Source organism: Epinephelus moara, chromosome 6 (genome assembly GCF_006386435.1).
Source record: "Epinephelus moara isolate mb chromosome 6, YSFRI_EMoa_1.0, whole genome shotgun sequence".
Lineage (NCBI taxonomy): Eukaryota > Metazoa > Chordata > Actinopteri > Perciformes > Serranidae > Epinephelus > Epinephelus moara.
This window is the reverse complement of record NC_065511.1, coordinates 8,835,055-8,855,458: the sequence shown is the minus strand read 5'-3', so window position 1 is coordinate 8,855,458 and position 20,404 is coordinate 8,835,055. Positions and strand designations below refer to the sequence as shown.

Here is a 20,404-nt window from a genome sequence, read left to right as displayed (position 1 = left end):
TGGAGAGATGATGGGCTTTTACCAGCCTGCATTGTTACATCAACCAACAAAATTATGACAGCAAATGTTAATCGAACAATCTGGTAACTTGTTAATGTAACAAACACTGCAGTTTTCTTTATATTAAGCAGCTACAGAAAGTCCAAAACTTCAACTACTGTTAGCTGTTGGTACTTTAAAATTACTTAATTACAAAAACTCATTTAGTTAAACCAGATTCAGCCATTATTTCCATCAGCCAATCTTTGTGGTCAATATTTAAAGGAGCAGTTCACCCCAATTTTTAAAAAACAAACAAACAAACATATTTTTCTTCTTACGTGTAGTGCTATTTATCAGTCTAGATTGTTTTGTGTGAGTTGCAGAGTGTTGGAGATATCAGCCATAGAGATGTCTGCATCTCTACAGCAGATATCTCCAACACTCTGCAACTCACACCAAAACAATCTAGACTGATAAATAGCACTACAGGTAAAGGAGAAAATTTGTATTTTTGATTTTGGGTTGAACTGTCCCTTTAAGTATAGAGTCTCGTCTTTGTCTCTGTTTCATTCCAGTGACGTGATGCAAAGGGTTGCTTCAAAGTCAGAACAACAAACTTAAAGCTGTTGTTTTGTCAGCTAATGTGAATGTCTATAAGTGAACTCTGGGGAAGAGATTAGCCCACAACAGTTAGCGCTCCTTTCATCAACCCATACAAAGAGATCACACAGAGTAAATATAGAGGAGATGGAAATTGAGAGATGAGTCGTAGTGTAATGACATGTTAAAAGTGACCCCGGTGTCTCTGTTCTCTGGCTATGATGAAGACAGATCCACTATATGTGTTGTATGAGTGCCCCCTGCTCCCCAGAGAGCTGTTTAACCATGCGTGTGTGTAAGAGTTTGGAAGACGTGTAGCTGAGAGTGAGTTTAACAGAGTGATTGAAGATCCATCACAGTAATGTGACTCTTGAGAAATAAGGACAAAGAAAAGATGGTGCTGAGGCAGAAGGTACACACACTTCCACAATCCATCCCCAGCCTCCTGAGTCAAATACCCACAAACACACACAGCACAAGAAACACTCACCGTGCCCCCTACTATCCTACCCAGAGGGTACCAGGCTCTTTCGTCAAACCAGTTGAGGAACTCATAGAAGCCATTGGTGGTGAGATGATGAGTCGACCTGTAGTTGAACCTGCAACATTAGGGACAGAGGCAGAGAGAGAGTGGACGGTCAAACAGGGCACAACGCCAAAACCAAACAGAGCAGCTTCAGAGGACATGAGTGTCTAACTGAGGAGAGTAAGTGTTGTGCTTCAAACTAACTCAATGCATTTGCCCCATTTGGTGTGACAGGTTTTGTTAGTTTGTTTTTTTATGTCATATGTTTACAAATTACCATATCTTTTCTTTTGCTGTAACAACATCCAAACTCAAGAAGTAGTAAAGAAGAAAAGAAAACAAAAAGGAAAAACCAACAAAATGTAACCAAACACCATGGGAGAAAGGAAAGCTAAACTAAATAAATAAGAGTAAAGGGGGTGAGGGGTGGGAGGATTCATCTGGGAGTTAAACACTGCTATTTAATGGAGTAAATGGGATAAACTGACGGGTTATGGGTTCAGTTTTTGCACCAGCCTAAATAGATCAATGGTCTGTTTGCAAGTGGTTTATTTGTCGTGTGGAAGCAAAACAAACCACAGGAGTCTGTGGGAGGAAATGTGTGATTTAAGCATTTAAAAGCAACAAGCATATACATCAATCTTCAGATTGTGAACTGTGAAAAAAACAATCTCCTGAGCATGTATATAACCCTAACCCAGTACAAGACACCTCTCTTCATCTAATCAGTTTGTCATTATTCATGACATTGAGGTTCAATTGCACTCTTGACAAACAATGCACATAATTAACACTCCTTGGTGAGCTCTTCACGACACCTGGGAAAAAAAGGTAAGTGTTGCATGGCTTCATGCTAGTCACCAGAATATGAAAATGACACAATAGGTCCATGAAGCAGTCATGATGCAGGATGACAGTCACCAGAACAGTCCGATGAATGAGTAACCTTGAGCTTCATTTAGCTTCTAATTTACATCTCTTTTCTACTTCTTGTAATAGTCAGTGTGAACAATAAATGCATCATAAGTAAAAAGCAAAAATGCAGTTCACTGTCTTGATCCAGACCAAGTGAACTGACCTAAAGGTGTGAAAGAAACCTTAAGGTAAGTTCACACTACAGGACTTTCAAAGTCATCAGATCGCTGTAACTTGCTGCTTATAACTGAGTCTAGAAGTCGGTGTGGTTTTCACACTACATGACTGACCAGACCACAACCCTAGGTCTGGGAAGTGCTTACTAGAAAATATCAAATCCGCAAAGTGACAAAGCAGCACTCAGAGTAAGTTATTAGGCTCATAACTTACAGAAAAATTGCATGCAATAATCCACCTTCCCTCTCACACACACACACACACACACACACACACACCTTGTGCAGTACTGCTTGTCTCTGCCCTTAACCTGTGCCATGTCTTCCACTCTCACTGACTGCACCTCCCGCCAGTCCCCAGGTCCAGATATTTGGCCTGCTAGATATCTGGGGAGCTCTGCTTGCCTCTTTGAACAGTTCACACAAAGCGTTCGAGAACTGATTTGTAAGCGCAGAGCCAACGTCTCTGATCTGGGGATTTTGCCGGTGAGCTTCACAAATTGTTGGCGAGTTGAAAATCAGCGCTTAAGTCATGTACCGTGAACCAGGCATTAAAGACCCTTTTGATACCTCTAAAAGGAAACAGGAAATAATACAATTTCATTTTTTACAGCCAACCTAGAGGCAGAGGACTGAGAGTATGACTCAGTGAGGACACTATGTTTCCAACGTTAACACTGTTCTTGGGTTTTTGAGAGTTAATTTGAGAATCAAATGCTTCAAGGCCAGCTGCCTGGTGTGAAAATTCCTATTCCATTCTGAAAATGACGAGATGACTTAGGTAACCAACTGCAGCCCACAAGTTCACATTAGCATATTAGCATGGCTTCAGCCCTCAAGTAAGAAACTGAAATGCATTCTTTTTACAGGGTCAATTGCAGAGCAACAAGACAGCGAACACAGCAGCTCAGCTGACCTGATGTGGGTGGGCCAAGCTACTCTCACTGCGCCAAACAAGCCGCAGTGAAAAGAGTGAAAAGTACAAACTCTGTGCAACAACTGAGCAGACTGAGAAAATGTTGATATCAAACAAGCTTCTACTCAAAGCACTTAACAGAGTTTGAAAGTTGCACAACAAGGGAAACTTCAAAGTCCCAGCTATGAGCAGGGCTGGAAGTCCTGACTAAGTCACAACAAAGTCAAAGCATGGAAAAGATTTGACTGTAATACCGTTGAGGTAAACTGATGAAATTATATCAACAAGAACTGCAGAATGTCTTCTAACAGCAAACTGCAAGACTATGGCTGAAGTTATAGCAGGCATTAAAGGGACATAAAGAGGCGCCCTGAAAATCCTGGTAACATTAGTGACACAGCTAGCAAGCAGCTACCAGACAGAAGTACTGCAGATGTGACAAGATTGATTTTTAATAGTAATACAATGTTTGTATCTGCAGGTGAGAACCTTATCTTATGATAGTGTGTAATACTTTGCTTTCTTTACTCCACTGAATAATTCAATCAATCATTTATTTGTCACATGAGAATTACACAAGGCACAACTCCTGTGAAAAGTGATCCTATCAGCTTCTTTAATGTTTGCACAGCAATTAAGTCCTTTGTGTCATCTTACATTGTTGGCTGCTGCTCTATAATTGTCCATGTTCCTGGATGGTTCAGGTAATCTGTGGATTCTGGTTGTGGAATAATTTAACTGTCCACACATCTCAAAGACGGACTTATGGTCACCTCTCCTGAACACAGGCAGCCGCCTCTGAACAGCGTATAGCAGTGATCCACAGCAGGAACAGGACAGCATCTCACGTTCCCACAGTCACACTAATTCATATTCACTGCTAAGCACTCTCCTCCTCTTCTTCTCTGGCCAGAATTTCACCAAGTTTCAGCGAATCAAAGAATATTACAGTTCCTGATATTGTGGCAAGGAGGTTGTCCAATTTATTTTCCACCACCTGTACAATGAGTAGCAGGATGCTAGTTCAGCTCATGTTCATTCTTCTTCATCTTTTATTTGATGTTTACTAATGTTTACCTTTGAAAACCTCGACCTTGCTAGAGGCAAACAAGTCTGCAGGAGGAGCGTTTACAGGCTGGTGAGTTGATTTCATCATTCCGATGAGTGACTCGCAGCCACATGCCACCACCATCCAAAGCCAACCACAAAAAGCATCAACAGGACTTGCAAAATAGACATGAGTCTAAATTTAGCACAAATTTAGCAAAACAGACAGAGAGGCGACTGGAGAGGTCTGCTCCTAGGTAGACTCCAAACTCAAAGAAAACTAGACTGTGACTGTAGCTCTGCATTCAGACTGTTTACAGTTTGGTTCTTGAGATAACATCAGTACATCGAGGTTTGCACTATATCTGACTGAAGGGGAGATCTTAAATACGTTCAGGTCTTTTCACTGAAGTCACATCATGTCAGGTCTACTGGGGACTAGAAATCAGAGAAATGCAGTGAACTGCTGAAAAACCAATCGCTGTTAATTGACAGTTTGTTGGCAAACTGGCACTTCACTCTTCCGCACTTACACAAAACGACTGCAACCTCAGCTAACAGCACAGTAGACACAAGGTGTTATTGGCATTTACTCTTAGACACGCGAAAAGAAACAAAGAACAAAAATCACTAAGAAAATCACTCTCCAGTGGCTCTATTTGCCCTTCCTTCCTCAACATCTACTGTCTCATTCTTCCCCGGCCTTCTGTCTGCCTTCTGTTTCTCAAGTTGTTTACAGCCGACAAGACTTTAAGAGAAGAACCCAACTACAGTCTTGTCTATAATTAGACAAGCCTGGTAGATGGAGTGCTGCTATTGTATAAATCCTGCATCCAGCCCCTAGCCTTCAGATAGAGACTGTGCTGATACACAGCAGTTAGTCTGCTTGTCCCCTGAGCTTTTACGCAAGTATTAAATGCTCAATAGAAAGTGTCCCTCCATGAAAAACAGGATTTTGATGGAGGGATTGCAGCATATGGCTTGCTCAGACCCCTAAGGAGTGAGTGCTAGATTGAGAGCAAGGGTGTTCACGCTCACTCTGGAGGCTCAGTTATTTGATTGAAAAAAGAGAGATGCCTGCACACACACACACACAAACACACATACAATTCATTGCATCTTTGGCGCTGATTCCTGCCTGTATTGACAGGACACCACTCGTTTTCCTCTTACAATCACAATCCCAGAAAGCCAGCAGTATCTAAAGTGTTCAGCCAGCCAGTGGACAAAAGAAGCACTCACCACCCAAACTTAACTCTCTGGGTGATGGGCTCTTAAACCTTTTCCAGCCTGGCTCTCAGACCAAGCTAAAGTCTGTCTCACCCATGGGATCCAGCTCATTAAAACATAGGGAAGCTCTTCTCATGTGCAGACTGACCAGAAATAGGCTAACTAGCCTTTCTTGAGCCAGACAAGAACATGAAATTGACACCTATGAGACTCAACTCGTGTTTTTTTTCCTTTAGCACTGCAGTTAAGAAAACCTGATCACTAAACCAACTCAATGCAAATAAATTAATGTTCCTTAAACAGTGCCTCCGATGACTGATCTCCACCTCACAGGCATCGGAGGCAGTTTATGCTCCTGTATGGGCCCTCATGGTCTCGAGGCCTAGTCGATAACCACTGCAGGACTTGTGATGCATTCAGTCAAGCACGTAGGCTGTATGTTTGGGCTCCTAGTGCCTGAAAGCTCAAACAGTTCTTTTCTAAATGGAAATGGGCTTTTGAAAAAATATTTTTTATGTGTATTAAGATTCTAATAAACTGATTTTAAAGTGTGACCAAAGAAAAAATAGTATCCGAGTTGGAGCTTCACTTTTTTGCTCCATGACCCCTGATAAAGGTTTGTAACTTCAAAAGTAAAAGACTTGGCAAGTACAAAATATCTTCTAGTTTTACAAGGACTGTAAAAGAGGTGCTAAAATGGCTGATTGTGAAATAGAGATGCGCCAGGAACCAATGGGCCAGTAAAAGATTAGACCTTTTGTAATAACATTAAATCACTGATCACCATGGGCCTTAAAAAGCCTAATGATCAAAGCATCCCTACAGGGTATGAAATCATGTCAAAAGTTCAGAGAGCAGGCCTCAAAAATTGACACTTCAAATGAGGAAATTCTAAACTTTATAATGTAATTTAAGGTAACTTCCCCCTTGATTTTCTAGAGAAATTGTACAATAAAATGTCTTGAAGTGTTACATGATCACAATTGGTGTCATTCTGACTCCACTGAAAAATTCAGCAAAATTCTTGAAGAAAGAAATTTATTTATGTAACTTAACTTAACGGAGTCCTTAAAGTCCTGAAAGATGATCTTTTTTTCTTTTCTTTATTTTTTTATCTTGTGTGCACAAGTTGTGATCTTGTCAGAACAAGTTATTATCTTGTGTGTATAAGATAACTTTTTGTTGTGCCCACAAAATAAAAAATATTAACATCCAGGACTTTAGGGGCTCAGTGAAGTTTAAATATTAGCACATTTTCAGTGTATTACAAGATCATTTGAGCTGTTTTCCTGTACAGTAATGTACAGTACAACTATTGTACTTCAAAATGTATATGGTTATAGGAACATTTTGAGCAGAAATCCCTTGTGCTTCTCACAAACCCTGTTATGGAAACAGTTTTATCAAATTAGGACTTATTTGCTGACTTTGCCTTGGGAAGCAAAACGCACTAATCATTCTTAGTCAATTGTCATCAGACAAATTAAAGTCTGTAAATAATCCAGAGATATAGCTGAAAGCTGTATTGCACTAAGGTGAATCATTCTACTACAGGCCCCATGTGAGTTTACTGTCACACATTCCCTGGCCCCCAGGGGGTGGACACTCAGGCAGTGAGTGAAAATAAAAATGCAAGCATCATTTGGACTAATCACCACAGCAGTACCTGTAGCAGCCTGCTATCTCTGGGCTGAATTTAAATATGTTCATACATACAAAGAAACAAACTCAGTTCCTTTTTACGTGCATGCACAATTACCTCCGGGCAAATATGTCATTTTATCTTTACAGTAACTATAGTGCCCCTTTTGGCAATTACCCTTGGGTGATTTTACACTGCTGCAGTGCAGTGGTGAGGACTGAAGTGTAAGTGAAGATAAGGCAAAAAAAAAAAAAAACATTATTTATGTATACATTTATTAGTAAAGATTATAGAGCCAGTTTACTTTGCAATTAAATCACCCTTTATACGTTTTGATATCTTTGGTCTTCTGTTCAAGACAGGGTTATGTCAGATTTCGGAGTCACCACTTTGATTTATCATTTCTGATAACAAGCTCTTTGGCAACTCTCTCTGTTCTCTGTGTGTACATTGACAATTGCTCTGTTGCATCTTTATTTATGGCCAAAAAGCACCCAAACCAAGTCACAATTTAATGACCCAACCGTACTACTCTCTTCCATGAGAAAGGCAGCGGCAGCCTCTGCATGATGCTGTTGTGTGTGGGAGCCCGACACAGGAGGACTGATGAACATACAACCCTAAGGAGATGACAGGAGGCGGCATCAAAGAGACTAATGCACAGCTATACACACACACACACACACACACACACACACTCGTAGAAAGGATATACACACAAAAATATTTACACAAATACCATTACTGCCACATGGTTGTAAACCTCCACCAACCAGTCAAGTTGCAGTTTACATTCATGTCCATCCGGGCACATGTGTAGCCATGACAGTTGATGATTCTTCAACTATGGATGTTGCTGCAAAGAAGCTACAAATTCTAAAACATGAATGCTTCACACACATCTTCAACAGAGCAGCACAGAAGATCACTAGGGCTGGGCAATATAACAATGTTATATCAATATTGTGATGTAAAATATTGTCTTAGATTTTGGATATTGTATTTAGTGTACAGTTTAGCTATAAAATGAGAAAGTCTGTGACTCGTCCGCCATGTTGGAGACAGTTAAATGGAGTACCAAGCACCACCTACCAACCAGAGCAAACATTCTCATCTTACAACTTAACAGTACACAAGAGTGTTTCTGAAAACATTTGAGGTGAGAAATAGGCAGTAACAGAACCTTGATTCATATTCGATCAGCGCTGCCTAGTTTCACAGTTCAATAGGAAGAGGTCGAGGGACATGTATTTTTTCCCCCACATACATTTGACTTTCAAAAGCTTTGTGATCCAGCATGGATTAGCTGTGTTTTGTAGAGACTTTATTAAACTAATAAATCTAAAAATGATTGTCTTCCGTGATTATTTATCGATTCATCTGTGTTAAAAGGAGTTGTTGCTGTCGTCCTGAAGGCAAAAATCTATGCCAGGATGCACTGGGTCGAGTCTGTCGACGAATCACAGGCAGACTGTGTTGCTAAGGGAAAATGTGTTTTTGTTTATACATATTTTATTATAAAAGCCTTTTCAGAGAGGGGCCAAGAAGATTAAATGTGCAACTTCTGGTTTGTACAAAAACAAAAACAAATTTGGGCTCAGTTTTATTTGCTCTTTGCTTACCTAGAAATAAACAATGAATATCCAAAAGGTATACGGCTGCTGCACTGTTTGCTGTTGCCATGGCGTTCAGCACCACAGACAGCGTACCTAAGCACTGCACATAGTCAAGCTGCAGCGTCCGTTCATTCGTTCATCAGGTAGTCATTGTTACAGCACACACAGTAAACACTGTATTGCTATAAGCTCTGTGTGATGAGAACCATTCGGCTCACCAGCACAGCATGGGATCAGGATGAGACCAACAGAGACGGGACAGGAAGCACCGACATCAAAGTCACGTTAATGTGTATTATCCTTAAGAGGAAGATTAAGCTGGCACAGGCAGCCAGTATTCATTCCGTCACAGGACTGGAGGCAGGAGTCACAGGGCAGCAGGCCAAAATATTTTGAGCCTCATACCACTGGAGAGTATTGGCCACATGTTCAGAGTGGAGTGGGCAGGGGTCAGAAGCCCGGGGTGAAATAGATAGAAACTATAATTGCATTTTCTGTTCATCTATCTGGCCTTTTGAAGAAGCCATGTTGAGTAACTGGTCAGGGCTCTCTGAACACTTGATGCGACGGGAGCAGCCAATATGAAAGAAATTAGGTTCTCTTCCTCTGCGTCTCCATCTTTCCGTAACTGCGAACAACAATGCAGTAAATCACTTTCATCATCTCTAAACTCTACTGGCCCGATTTTAAGTAAAACCTAATTTCACAGTCCATGAAGACTTGTCTGTTTGTGAACTGTTGCTGCTTTGAGGCTTGGCTGAGATGTGATCGACAGAAAGGAGAAGGGAGGAGGAGGAGATGGGAACGAACAGAAACAGGAGACAGGAGACAGGAGATTAGTAAAAATGGATGTAGAGGGGAGTAGGAGGAGGAAGTGAAGTTAGGAGGAGTACAGATAGACAGAAGGACAGAGAGTAGGAGTCGGATTTTTTTCTTCCAGTGGAGAGGAGTGTTTGAGCTGAGGCTGGGGATTAGAAGAAGAAAAGAAGCAAGGCACAAAATGCCCCACAGCCAAGAAAAATGGAAATGCAATAAAAAGTGTAATCTGGCTTTGCTGCTTATTACAAAATATCAATTACACGTGTTCACACCTGTGTATCATTAAAGAAACAACAGTACTTAGAACTGGAACTGAACCCGGGAGTAACACCACTTCTCAAGATCTTAATTAAAGCCATGATGATACAACATTTTGGATGAAGGGAGACTGATCAGAGAAGAAAAACAAGCTCACAGGGATGTGAGTGAGAAGAGACTAGTCTTATTTTGATAAAATGTCCAAGTCACTTCTAGCTCAACAGAAGATGCAACAACACATCAAACAAACACAACAATAAAATGGCAGAGCTCCACACTAACCGTTTGGATTGGTTGCACTAGAGTGCCTAACTTTTTCATTTAGGTACACCGGCACATAATTTAGGTGAACCTCAGTTTCTTCACAGCGCCTTTTGGCTCCACAGTAATACATTTTAAGCATTATCTTTTGTCAGTTTCCATACACAGTGGTCATTTCTAAACTAGGGATGTGAGGTTACACAAAAGTCACAGTTGGGTTCATATCCTAGTACAGCATGCGATTTTGGTACAGCGGGGGAAAAAAAACAAATGCATAAGAATCTGTTCGTTGTGCTTCATTTTAAATAGACAGTAGTGTAAGTGACAAAGACAGAGCCTTTTACTGGGGACAAGCAAGAGGAACGTCTCAAACACTTCTGTGTTACACTGTAGAAACACTGAGCAAACACTTTTCCAAAAGGTGACAGCAGGCTTTCCCACACATTCATTTATTTGTGGTGGCCCACCGCGATTAAAACATCTACCGCCAATTTGGATTTACTATTTTTGGAGCTGAACCGTTCGTCCAGTGCGCTGTTGGAATATATATACAGTTTGGATATCATTGCTCCATACTCTGAAAGCGCAACAAAAACAAAGTACAGTTCTTCCTGCACTGTGTTCACTGACCCGCAAAAACCTCCAATTACAAAGAGGGGACACAGACTGATACACAAGGACGCAGGCGCCATCAGCTGCAGCCACACACAGAATCTAATTCTGTGGGACACACTAGACAGGTCACAATAAACTTTAAAACTTAGAGGCATCTGTTCTGATATGAAATTGAAAACACTAAAAGTACAGAAAAATTTTAAAAAAAATAATAAAAAAAATTAACTTGTGCATTAGGAGGAGTGTTTCAATCAGTTCCACTTTGGCTATTTGCCAATGTAAATATCAACTGCTTCAGTATTTTCTTTCTGCTTTTGTGTCTAAAGGATACTTGCAAGCAGCCAAGAGTTGTGCTCCTGTTTGGTTTGCGATCAGCACATCTGGGTGATGCTTTTAAATGTGCGCTAGCATGTTAGATATGTTTACATGTACATCCCGTACAACAATGGAGCAACACTGACACACTGCCCTTGTCTTATACACAACTCTCTCTCCTTCAACTTCCCCGTTTATTTGTGCTGGCCATAGTGTGACTGACATGCATGCCAATCCACTTGCTTTGCTCACCTCAGTCAGCACCTTTTGCTAATGGTTTAGGCCTACGATGGCATAAGACATAAAAACTGCTATAATGACCAGTGCTGAGAGAAGTTAAAAGATATGCATGAGACTCAGGAGCTGAGACAAAGACGCACAGAAAGTAAAAAAGTGTAAAGAATTAACCTCCTTCCACATCCCACATTTGGTTTGGTGAGGTAGGGAAGAGGAGGTGTGTAGATATCAGAGCCAGAGAGTGAGGACTAAGCCGGTTTAGAGCCAGGGGGAGGAGGAAGACCTCACACAAAAGCATTTATTAAAATCTGATGATGTCTCATCAAATTCCCACAAATCCAATATTGCGGTAAGCGAGGGCAGGCAAAGAGACACAATGAGGATGACTGCACCCAAGTATGACTGGCTGATTAAAAAAAAACACCCAGGGGGGAGTATAGGTACGAACTAACAAATACAACTCACCCGCAATTTCCCTCTCGCTTTCCATAAGTCAAATAAATCCGATCAAACAATTTCCAAACTAAATCAACCTAAAAACCTTCTGCTCAGTTTGCGCCTAGGAGGCTGCAGACAAGATAAGAGATCATAATTGTGAAAATGACCACAGACAGTTGTGACCCTCATTCATTCTCTAAATCACCTACAACGGGAGAGGAGAGGTAGCAGCAGGGGACAAAAGGGACAGAGATGATACTTTATCACATGGGGTCTTACAAGAGACCAGAAACAGAAGCAAATTGGATCATTTTTATTTTACCCCAGGGCTGGCTCTAATGAGAACCTGCAAGATATCTGGGGAGCTAGAAAAGTAGGTCCATCATGATATGAGGCTCACACCAGTGCCAAGGGTGTAGAATAGGTGCTTTACGTCTCCTCTACAGCAAGACCAACATACCTGCTGCTGCCTAGAGTATGAATCTACATAAAGGCTTGTAAGGTTAGTCTACGAGAGAAGCAGAGCTTATTATTAGCAGGTTACAAGGTCAACTCCAGCACGAACTGTAGAACAATGATGATATTTTTTCCCCTGCAACAGCTACTACTTGTGTTTTCAAATGGTCCTCTTGTTGCAAAAACCAAGCACACCTCAAAAATCCTACTAAACAAAGTCATTTCAGTTAGTGGCCCATTTTATGGTCCGATTCTCTGCACTTCAAGTCCATTTCAGGAACTGATGAGAAACAGAAGAAAGCGTCTAAAAAAAAAAGGGCGCACCAGTGTGGTCACCGCTCCCCTCATCTCATCATGTTAATCTCATTCCTTATCATGTTGGCCGTTCCAGCCCATATGGCTTCGTTCAATTTTCTATCAGAGTTGTAGAAAAGCACCAAATCCAGTAGGGCTGTCACGGTGAAGTAATTTCCGCTGTGGTGATTAAGGGTGGCTCAACAGCAGCACACTATGTGGAGTTATTGCCATTTTTTTTTGCATATTATAAATAAATATGTATCCCCATTTTAGTGCTTTACAGAAACATTTTATTGTTAGGCTATTATTATAAATGACAAAGATAAAACTGTTTTAAAACAAATTAAATATCTGTTCATTGTTAAATGCAGAACATAGAGGGGGATGAGCCCCAAAAAGGGCCGCAGCATTTTTTCTGCTGAGACCCTTTGGTTGTGTCTGATTGCTATGACACAGAATATTAGTTGAGGTAAAAGTGTCAGCACAAGGGAAGGCTGAAGCACAGGAGGAGAGGAGACAGACCCACCAGCCTATATGGGTTCAGTATTCATTTCTCCTCAGCTGTTCAGCACTGTGATGGTTGGTCTTTGTAGTGTTTTTCCCGCCCCTCCTCCACTGTGATTGGACAGCTGAGTAAAGACTGACAGCAACAACCTGCTGCAGTGTTTTACCCAAAGTTGAATACTTTTAAACGCTCGCTTACAGCAAATGTGCATCGCTCAGCACCTCGTCAAGCTGCTGGCATTTGTAAGATAGTGTAAATGCGCAGCACTCCCATGACAGAAAAAAAAAAACATGAACATTGCAGCTGTGGTGGTTGCTTGCCATCCTCCGCGGCTAACTTGCCAATAACATGGTATTGCAATACAGCAGTTGTTATGACAGTCCCAGGCGTCCACTCTGTTATATGTGTCTGTAAACTTAAAATCCTTGAACATTGTTGGATGTTGGTTTTCTAATCAGTTTCCTTTTTATTTTCTTTGTATAGACCAAATAATTCACCAATTAATCAAGAAAATTGTTGCAAAGTCATTTGATAATGAAAATGCAGGCCTACTTGAAATTGCTCCCCATGCTAAAATGTCAAAATGTGTCCCTTACTTGCAATCTGCATTCATTAAAACTGACCTGAGGCGACTGATAAAACAAAGGTCAGATAAAAGAAAAAGGAATCATTACCACAAGCATCAACCTTTTATAGGAAGGGGAAAACATTTAAACATATAAAGCAGAGAGGCCTTTAAGTTTAGGGAGTCTGAGGAAGGACAAATGATGTGGATGTTGACAACCAGCCTGCACAGCAGAGCAGAACTGATTTGGGAAAGTATCTAAAACCCCACCAAACAGAGTGAAAACTTTTGTTAAAAGTGGAGATGGGGCCTGACAAGAAGCCTAACAGAGCAGTAGGATCCCTGTGGTGTTTGGCTGCTCTCCCTCCCATTTTTTTCTTACTCTTCTCTCCACTATGTGCATTCGTTCACTTTCAGAGATCTCAGCATGTGGGGCTGCCTCTGTTGCTTAAGAGAGACATTTTGTTGCTGTACACTGCCAGACCTGAGGAGAATATATTTTTCTTGAAAATCAATAAGATAAAGTTAAACAGATCGGAAAGATAAACACAGTTAAAAGTTTAAACATTAGCATCCCAGTGCAGGGTAAGTGCTTGCCGACTGGTTGGCTTGGAGACCTGGACTACTGTCCAGGGGAGAGGCACTGAAGAAGCCTCTCCCCTGGACAGACACACTATCAAATATGCATTAAGGAAACGTGTATTTCTGGAGTTTTGTAGCAAGTCAGAAAAGGTCCTGAAGCAGCAATCTGAGAAGGGAGAGTGTGCGTGATGGTGCAGCAAGGATTGGCAAAACTGAAAGTTCTGCACTGTATTGATTTTAAACTTTTTCACCTTTGAGAATTGAAGTCAAGGGATGTCCAGTTGTGGAATGCATGTACAGAGTGCTAAACTCAAAGAAAAATATATAACTTCACTTATTTTTGAGGTATATTTGATTTACATTTGAGTTAAATTCACAATCTGACACCAAAGTCATGGATTACAGAGCTTACAAAATTGCTAGGTCTTAATAAAAGTTGAGTTCACAGGGTTGGTTTGAGCTCTTTTTCAGCAGTGCTGGTTGGTCAGTCAGAAGCACTAACAGCCTAACAACAACACTGTCTCAGCCCATTGCAGTCATGATGATTATTTAATGAGGAGTTGCTTTGCTTCTCCAACCAGCTGCTCAACACATCTGAGTGCCTTAGGAGCCGATTGTAGGAGATAAGAGAGACCTGCTCTGCAAACTACCATTTACTGCACACACACAGTACACTGAAGAGGTACGGGCTATTCACACAGCCGCTGGAAAAATAATAAAGACTACTGACCACACCGCGTGTATGGAACAGTGCAGGTCAACCAGCTCACCTATGTTTTTAACTTGTTCCTCTTTTAACTCGTATTGGCAAATGGCTAGATTCATAAAACACGTTTATCCAAAGCACTCTATAAGGTTTTTGCTGCTCATTCACCCATTCACACACACACATAGCCACAAACTATCATGCACAGCACTGGCCTGAACATCGGGAGCCATTTGGGGTTCAGGGTTGCAAAATTCCATAAAAATTCAAGGTGGAAACTTTCCATGGGAATAACACGAAATAGCTGGAATAAAATAAAAAATATAGTGGTTATCTGTTCAGGCTGTATTTACCATGCCATATGCAGACAGAAACTAACCTTTCACCCTATCATAAGCAGACATAATCCATTTATTTGCCAAATAAATCCTTTAATCCGTCAAATGCATACAATGAGAAATGTGCCATGTGGTGAGCACGCTATCTCCCAAGACAACGTGGGCCGTGTGTAAACGTGAGGCTCATTTACACTCCCTGTATGTATGAAACTAGATACGCCCATTTCCAACATTGTAAATGTCACTGCCCTCATACTTCCTGTAGTCTTTTATGATGGCATAGATACATTCAGGGGTCAGAGTTAAAAGTTTCAGACAGCAACAAACCAGGAGGAGGTCATAATATTGTATCTTTTAACAGAGGCCAGGGTGTAGACAGCGGTGGTCTGTGGACGGAGAATTCTTTTGCACTATGTCACTAATTCGTTCCATTTTGCCATTTCTTTAAATGTCTTTTCCTACGGCCTTAGCTCAGTTGACCTACACTACACTGCCCCCACAACTGCTGATGGCACTGCTCCATTTCATCTGTATCCGTAAGCTTTCAGACATTGTGCACAGAATACACATGAAATGAACGCAAGAGTACGAGCAAAAGGCTCCATCCGTCTCTGTCTATTCATCGAACATTGAGCATAAATGAGCCATCAATATTTTTCATTAGATAAATTATCAATATCACAAATACAAGTTAACCTTTGGGTAGCCTACTAGAATAAAATAATCAATTCCTTTTTTGTCCACTAGATACATTTTGCTGCAAAAAATGGCTGAAGTTTTCATTTAGGGACATAATTTACAGTTAAAAAAAAAAGGTAATAAATAGCAATATGTTGCAACACTCAGCATATCGCAAGCTGCAACATACTGAAACTCGCAATAACATTGTATCGTGACTTAAGTACTGTAATAATATTGTATGGTGGACCCTCTGATGATTGCCACTCAAACCACTTAAGCTAGTTTACTGTGTTGTTTGATGCTCTCCTCTATCACTCATTCACATTCGCTGTTCTGTCACTCGGTCTCTGTCTGGATGTCAGGGTTCGATTGCATGTTATGAATTGATGAAGAAGTGTTCAAGCTCCAGCGGGGTGTTAAATTGCTCTACAACTACACCTTTTTATTATATTTTCACACAGAAGTTTTCCATGTGCACAGTAGTGAGAAACAGTGATTGTCAGAGCAAGTGATGGAGGGATTTCTCACTGTAAATAGAGCTAAAAGGAAAGCTCATAAATCTTGGTCCACAACACTGTGTAAAACAACCAAACATAAGCCAACACAAAGAGCCTAAATCTGACAGTGATAGTCATTTGTCTTACTGCTTCTGGTGGAGGGGGGGGGCTACAGTAGCCTGCAGGGAAAAACAATGGAGTGCAGCAATAGTGCCAAGTAAACTCAAGAGAGTTTTTTTTTTTTTCTGCCTGCACAGATATTGAACACATCAAGCAATCATAAAGTAAAAGTAAGTAAAGTAAAGTAAGTAAGTAAAAACAGAAACACTGCGTGATGTCATTCATGCATGTTTAAACAGAAATCATTTGTTAGTGAAGGTGGGCGGACGGGGTGTCATGGTTTTGCAAAATTTTGGGAACCATCAACTAAAAACATAATCTGTGTAATCCAGCAGAGTGGGCACAAAAAAAACCTGACCTTGTTTGAAGAAAATGTATTTTTGCTACTTACCCTGATTTTTATAATTATAACACTGCACACATTATACAAGCATACAGTACAGACAGATACATAAACACACCAGCAGATACCTCATTACCACCCTCTAGGGAAACAATTCAATAATTATTTCTATTTAAATGTACATACTGTCCATTAATATAATGTGTATGAGTCTTCCTACAATATAAACAAAGCTTAATCAGCTCATACAGTTCAAATGGTAGCTTCCTTTTTAAAGGTCTGTTTTGTGTCAGTGCTGTGGCTTCAGGGCACAGAGCTGATGTGTGTGTGTGTGTGTGTGTGTGTGTGTGTGTGTGTGTGTGTGTGTGTGTGTGTGCTGCCCACAGTGTCTGGCAGTTCTGAGTTTAACAGCTATTTTCACTTTATTAAAGAGTCAAAACAGAGTCTTGGTGCTGAATAAAATCTCCAGCTGATGGCCAATTACTTGCCACCGTGGCTGACAGAGGAGACAAATTGACCAGCCACAGCAAAAATTGACCTCCATGGCTTGGTGCCATTACTCACCCTGCATGTCAGAACAGGTTGTTAAGTGCCTAGTACACAGCATGGATACACAAGTGATATGGTCTAACTGCTTTAAACAAGATTTCATACAGGAAAAAACAGATGTGTATAAGCTTACACTTTACAATATTTGGTTTACTTAAAGTGTTCTAGTTATGAACTTTTTTTTTTTTTTTTTCACATTTGCAACGAACCTCTCAAGGCACATTCAAGAAGAACTTAACACCAGGCTAAAAAGCAACGTTTTGCTGCCCTTACTCTTGTTGAAAGGTTCAAGCTTGTTTTACCTCTGACCACATTCAGCATTACTGTTGGGTGTATCTTAAAATAAGCTACATGATATCCAACGAATTAGTGCCTCCTCCTGTTAGCTTAGGTTTAAGAAAAAAAAAACCCTTTTGGGTGTTGTACTTAGTGTAAAGTTACATACTTGCCATAAAATTACATAACTTAGGTTTAGGAAAGGAAATGTGGTTAAGGATTGTCATGTTACGTAATTAACGTAAAGTTACATACTTCAAGTTATGTAGGTTAGGTTTAGGAAAGTAAAGTACGTCAGGTTTAGGAAACAGACACCGATCTCCTGGGGTGAAGTCTTATGTTTGTTTGACCCAACCACCAACACAACCTAACTCCTTACGCGGACGTTTGCTCCTTATATTACTTCCTCCATTACTCCCATCTGCACATTGGTCATGTGATCACAGCCTTCATGATTCAAGGGTTATGTAAAAATTCTGGTACATGACTTTTCAAAGGTATATGTACAAACAGTGCATGAGAACAACCCGACCTGTAACTACACCTAACAGTGATGTCACCAGGTCCTGGAGTACAACTGCAAAACACAGCAGCATGGTGAGAAGTTAAACCACTAGAGATCAGCTAAAACAAGAATTTCATAAAGTGTCAAGTTAGTCTTTAAAGGTTTACTCCAAAGCAATCTGCCTGTAAAGCCCTTCTCCGAGCAGTGATTTCCCAAAACACTAAACAATGTTTTCATACAAATCTCGGCGAGATACTCACATTACAAATTTAACTTGGCAAACAAAGTCATGCTGGCCATTTTGTAATCCATAAAATCTGATGCATGTCCAGATTGTGTTGTGCTGTGGTAGCAGACGGGCTTTGAGCCGTTTGAAGTGTCCGCTTTGGCTTTTCATATTTTCCACTGAGTAATGAGTCCATTTCCTTTCATGTCAATGCAGCCTTGGCCCCAGGACCGCTGTTTTGTGACTACTGTGTATCGGCTCATCTGCAATACCACCATAAAGTCATGAGTTTTGGAATACAGAGGATACAGCAGGTCTGTCTGTGTGTGTTTGTGTGTATATGTAATGTGGGCTTTATAATGCACACCATAAAAACCTTGGTTGGCTTCTTTATTGTATTACTGATGTGACTGATCATTCCTTTGAGAATATGCTTTCTCTTTGACTTTTGCTGTGACCATAAAAATCTTGCAGCATAAGCACGCTGCTCATCCACTTTCTTTCTCTTGGCCTATATCCTGACTCTCCTATACTCAGCCTCCATTCAGAATGGAGTCAAAATCCTAATGATAAATGACAGATCTATAGCAATGGAAATGGTTGCTGCTGTATGTATTCTCATACTAAAGGCAAGCCATTGATACACTGATAGTAATGCAAGGCTTCGCTGTGACAGACTTGCCATCATAGTCATCAGAGTGCAAAGCATAACCATTCCCAATATGGAACACAGTGTAACATGTAGGTCAATGTGGCCACACTGGATCTGACTATGGAAAAATTATGCAAATACATTGAGAGTAAGTAGAGCAGTTGCAGTTTGTCATTGTGAGGCCTGGAGCTTTGTTTCTTAAATTAGAGGTCACGGGCCTATCTATGGTGCGTCGCTGGCCACATGATGAAGGAGGCAATATGTTTCCATGAGTCTGGCTTCTGGGGCAAGCCTGTCCTATTTGTCATTTGGCTCTCAGGCTGAAAGAGAAATTCACAGCCGGCCCTTGACAAAGCTTCTCACTCCAATGCAGCTCAATGAAACGTGTTTAACTTGGGTTGTAAAAAGCTGGTAAACTGTTAGTGGACTGGGATTTACAAAGACAGGAATTCTGCAGACGAACAAAAATAGCACAATGAATTCCAAAAGCAAAAGCAAGCCAAAAAAAGCTAAAAGTATTGAAAAATATGTCTATGCAGCTTGACCTGCGTACGGTAAGGGCCAGATTATAACTAGAAAAGAAGAGAATCATATGACATGTTGTGCAACCACATCTGAAATCAATTTGGTTTAAATACAGGAATAACAGTGCACATTTTCAGACAGTCACTTGAAAAGTGACAGAGGTAGTTGTGTGCAAAATAAAAAATGAGATTTTTAGGGATAAGTTCAAAACCTGCTTACTTTCTCACCTGGACATGACAGGCCAATCACGAGCTGAAGTGGGTGAAAATGACTGACAGACAGTACAGATTACTGGACAAAGAAGGGTTTGTGAAGCTATTTCACAAGCACTACTGATGAAGCATACTAGCAGCTTAAAACTTTTGAGATACTTGACACGACATAGATTTGACTATAGCTTTGTTCTCATATATAAAAGATTTTTAAGGGCAATGCCACATTCAGTCTTGTACTGTACAGATAAAACAATTTGCTGGACTCTGTGGGTTAACAGATTCAACTTTGTTGCACTTCTGAACACATCCAACAATGCAGTTAGGAATGTTCTATATCAGCTCACCTAGGAGTGTGTTGTTATGCCTACCATGGTAGGCATTATAGGGTTAGGTACCATTCACATTTGAACCAATACCCACCAGCATCCTTTTTTGGTACCTTACTTTCTTGGTAAAAACAAAAAATTGTGATTGAACAGGCTGCAGGTGTGACACAATGGACTTAAAAGCAAGTCTGATCCTCTGCTCTTTTGTTCTCACACATAGAGCTAATCTCCTGCTTTTGTCTGCTTGTATTTGTGTGTATGTGTGTCCGCTCATCTAGCAGTGATACAAGGCTATTACTAAAGAAATATAAAAAAGAAAATAGACCAGACGCCAAAGCTATCACAGCAGACAGGTGCTGCAGCTGTAGTTTTGGCTCGCTGGGAAGCTGACTTAGTGGCTGCAGAGCTTCCCAGCTTCGGGGCGCTTCCGCCTCCTGTCTAAAGTTG

At 40.7% G+C, this 20,404-nt stretch overlaps 1 protein-coding gene across 1 annotated transcript in view; it reads right to left on the bottom strand.

The window, feature by feature from the left end:
• The window catches only part of LOC126392352 (dolichyl-diphosphooligosaccharide--protein glycosyltransferase subunit STT3B-like), a 71,275-nt gene that overhangs the window by 33,251 nt on the left and 17,620 nt on the right, over nucleotides 1-20,404 (bottom strand). The window contains exon 2 of the mRNA XM_050047710.1: nucleotides 1,073-1,181. Coding sequence (XP_049903667.1) covers nucleotides 1,073-1,181 — 109 coding nt within the window. The remainder of the gene's footprint in view (nucleotides 1-1,072; nucleotides 1,182-20,404) is intronic.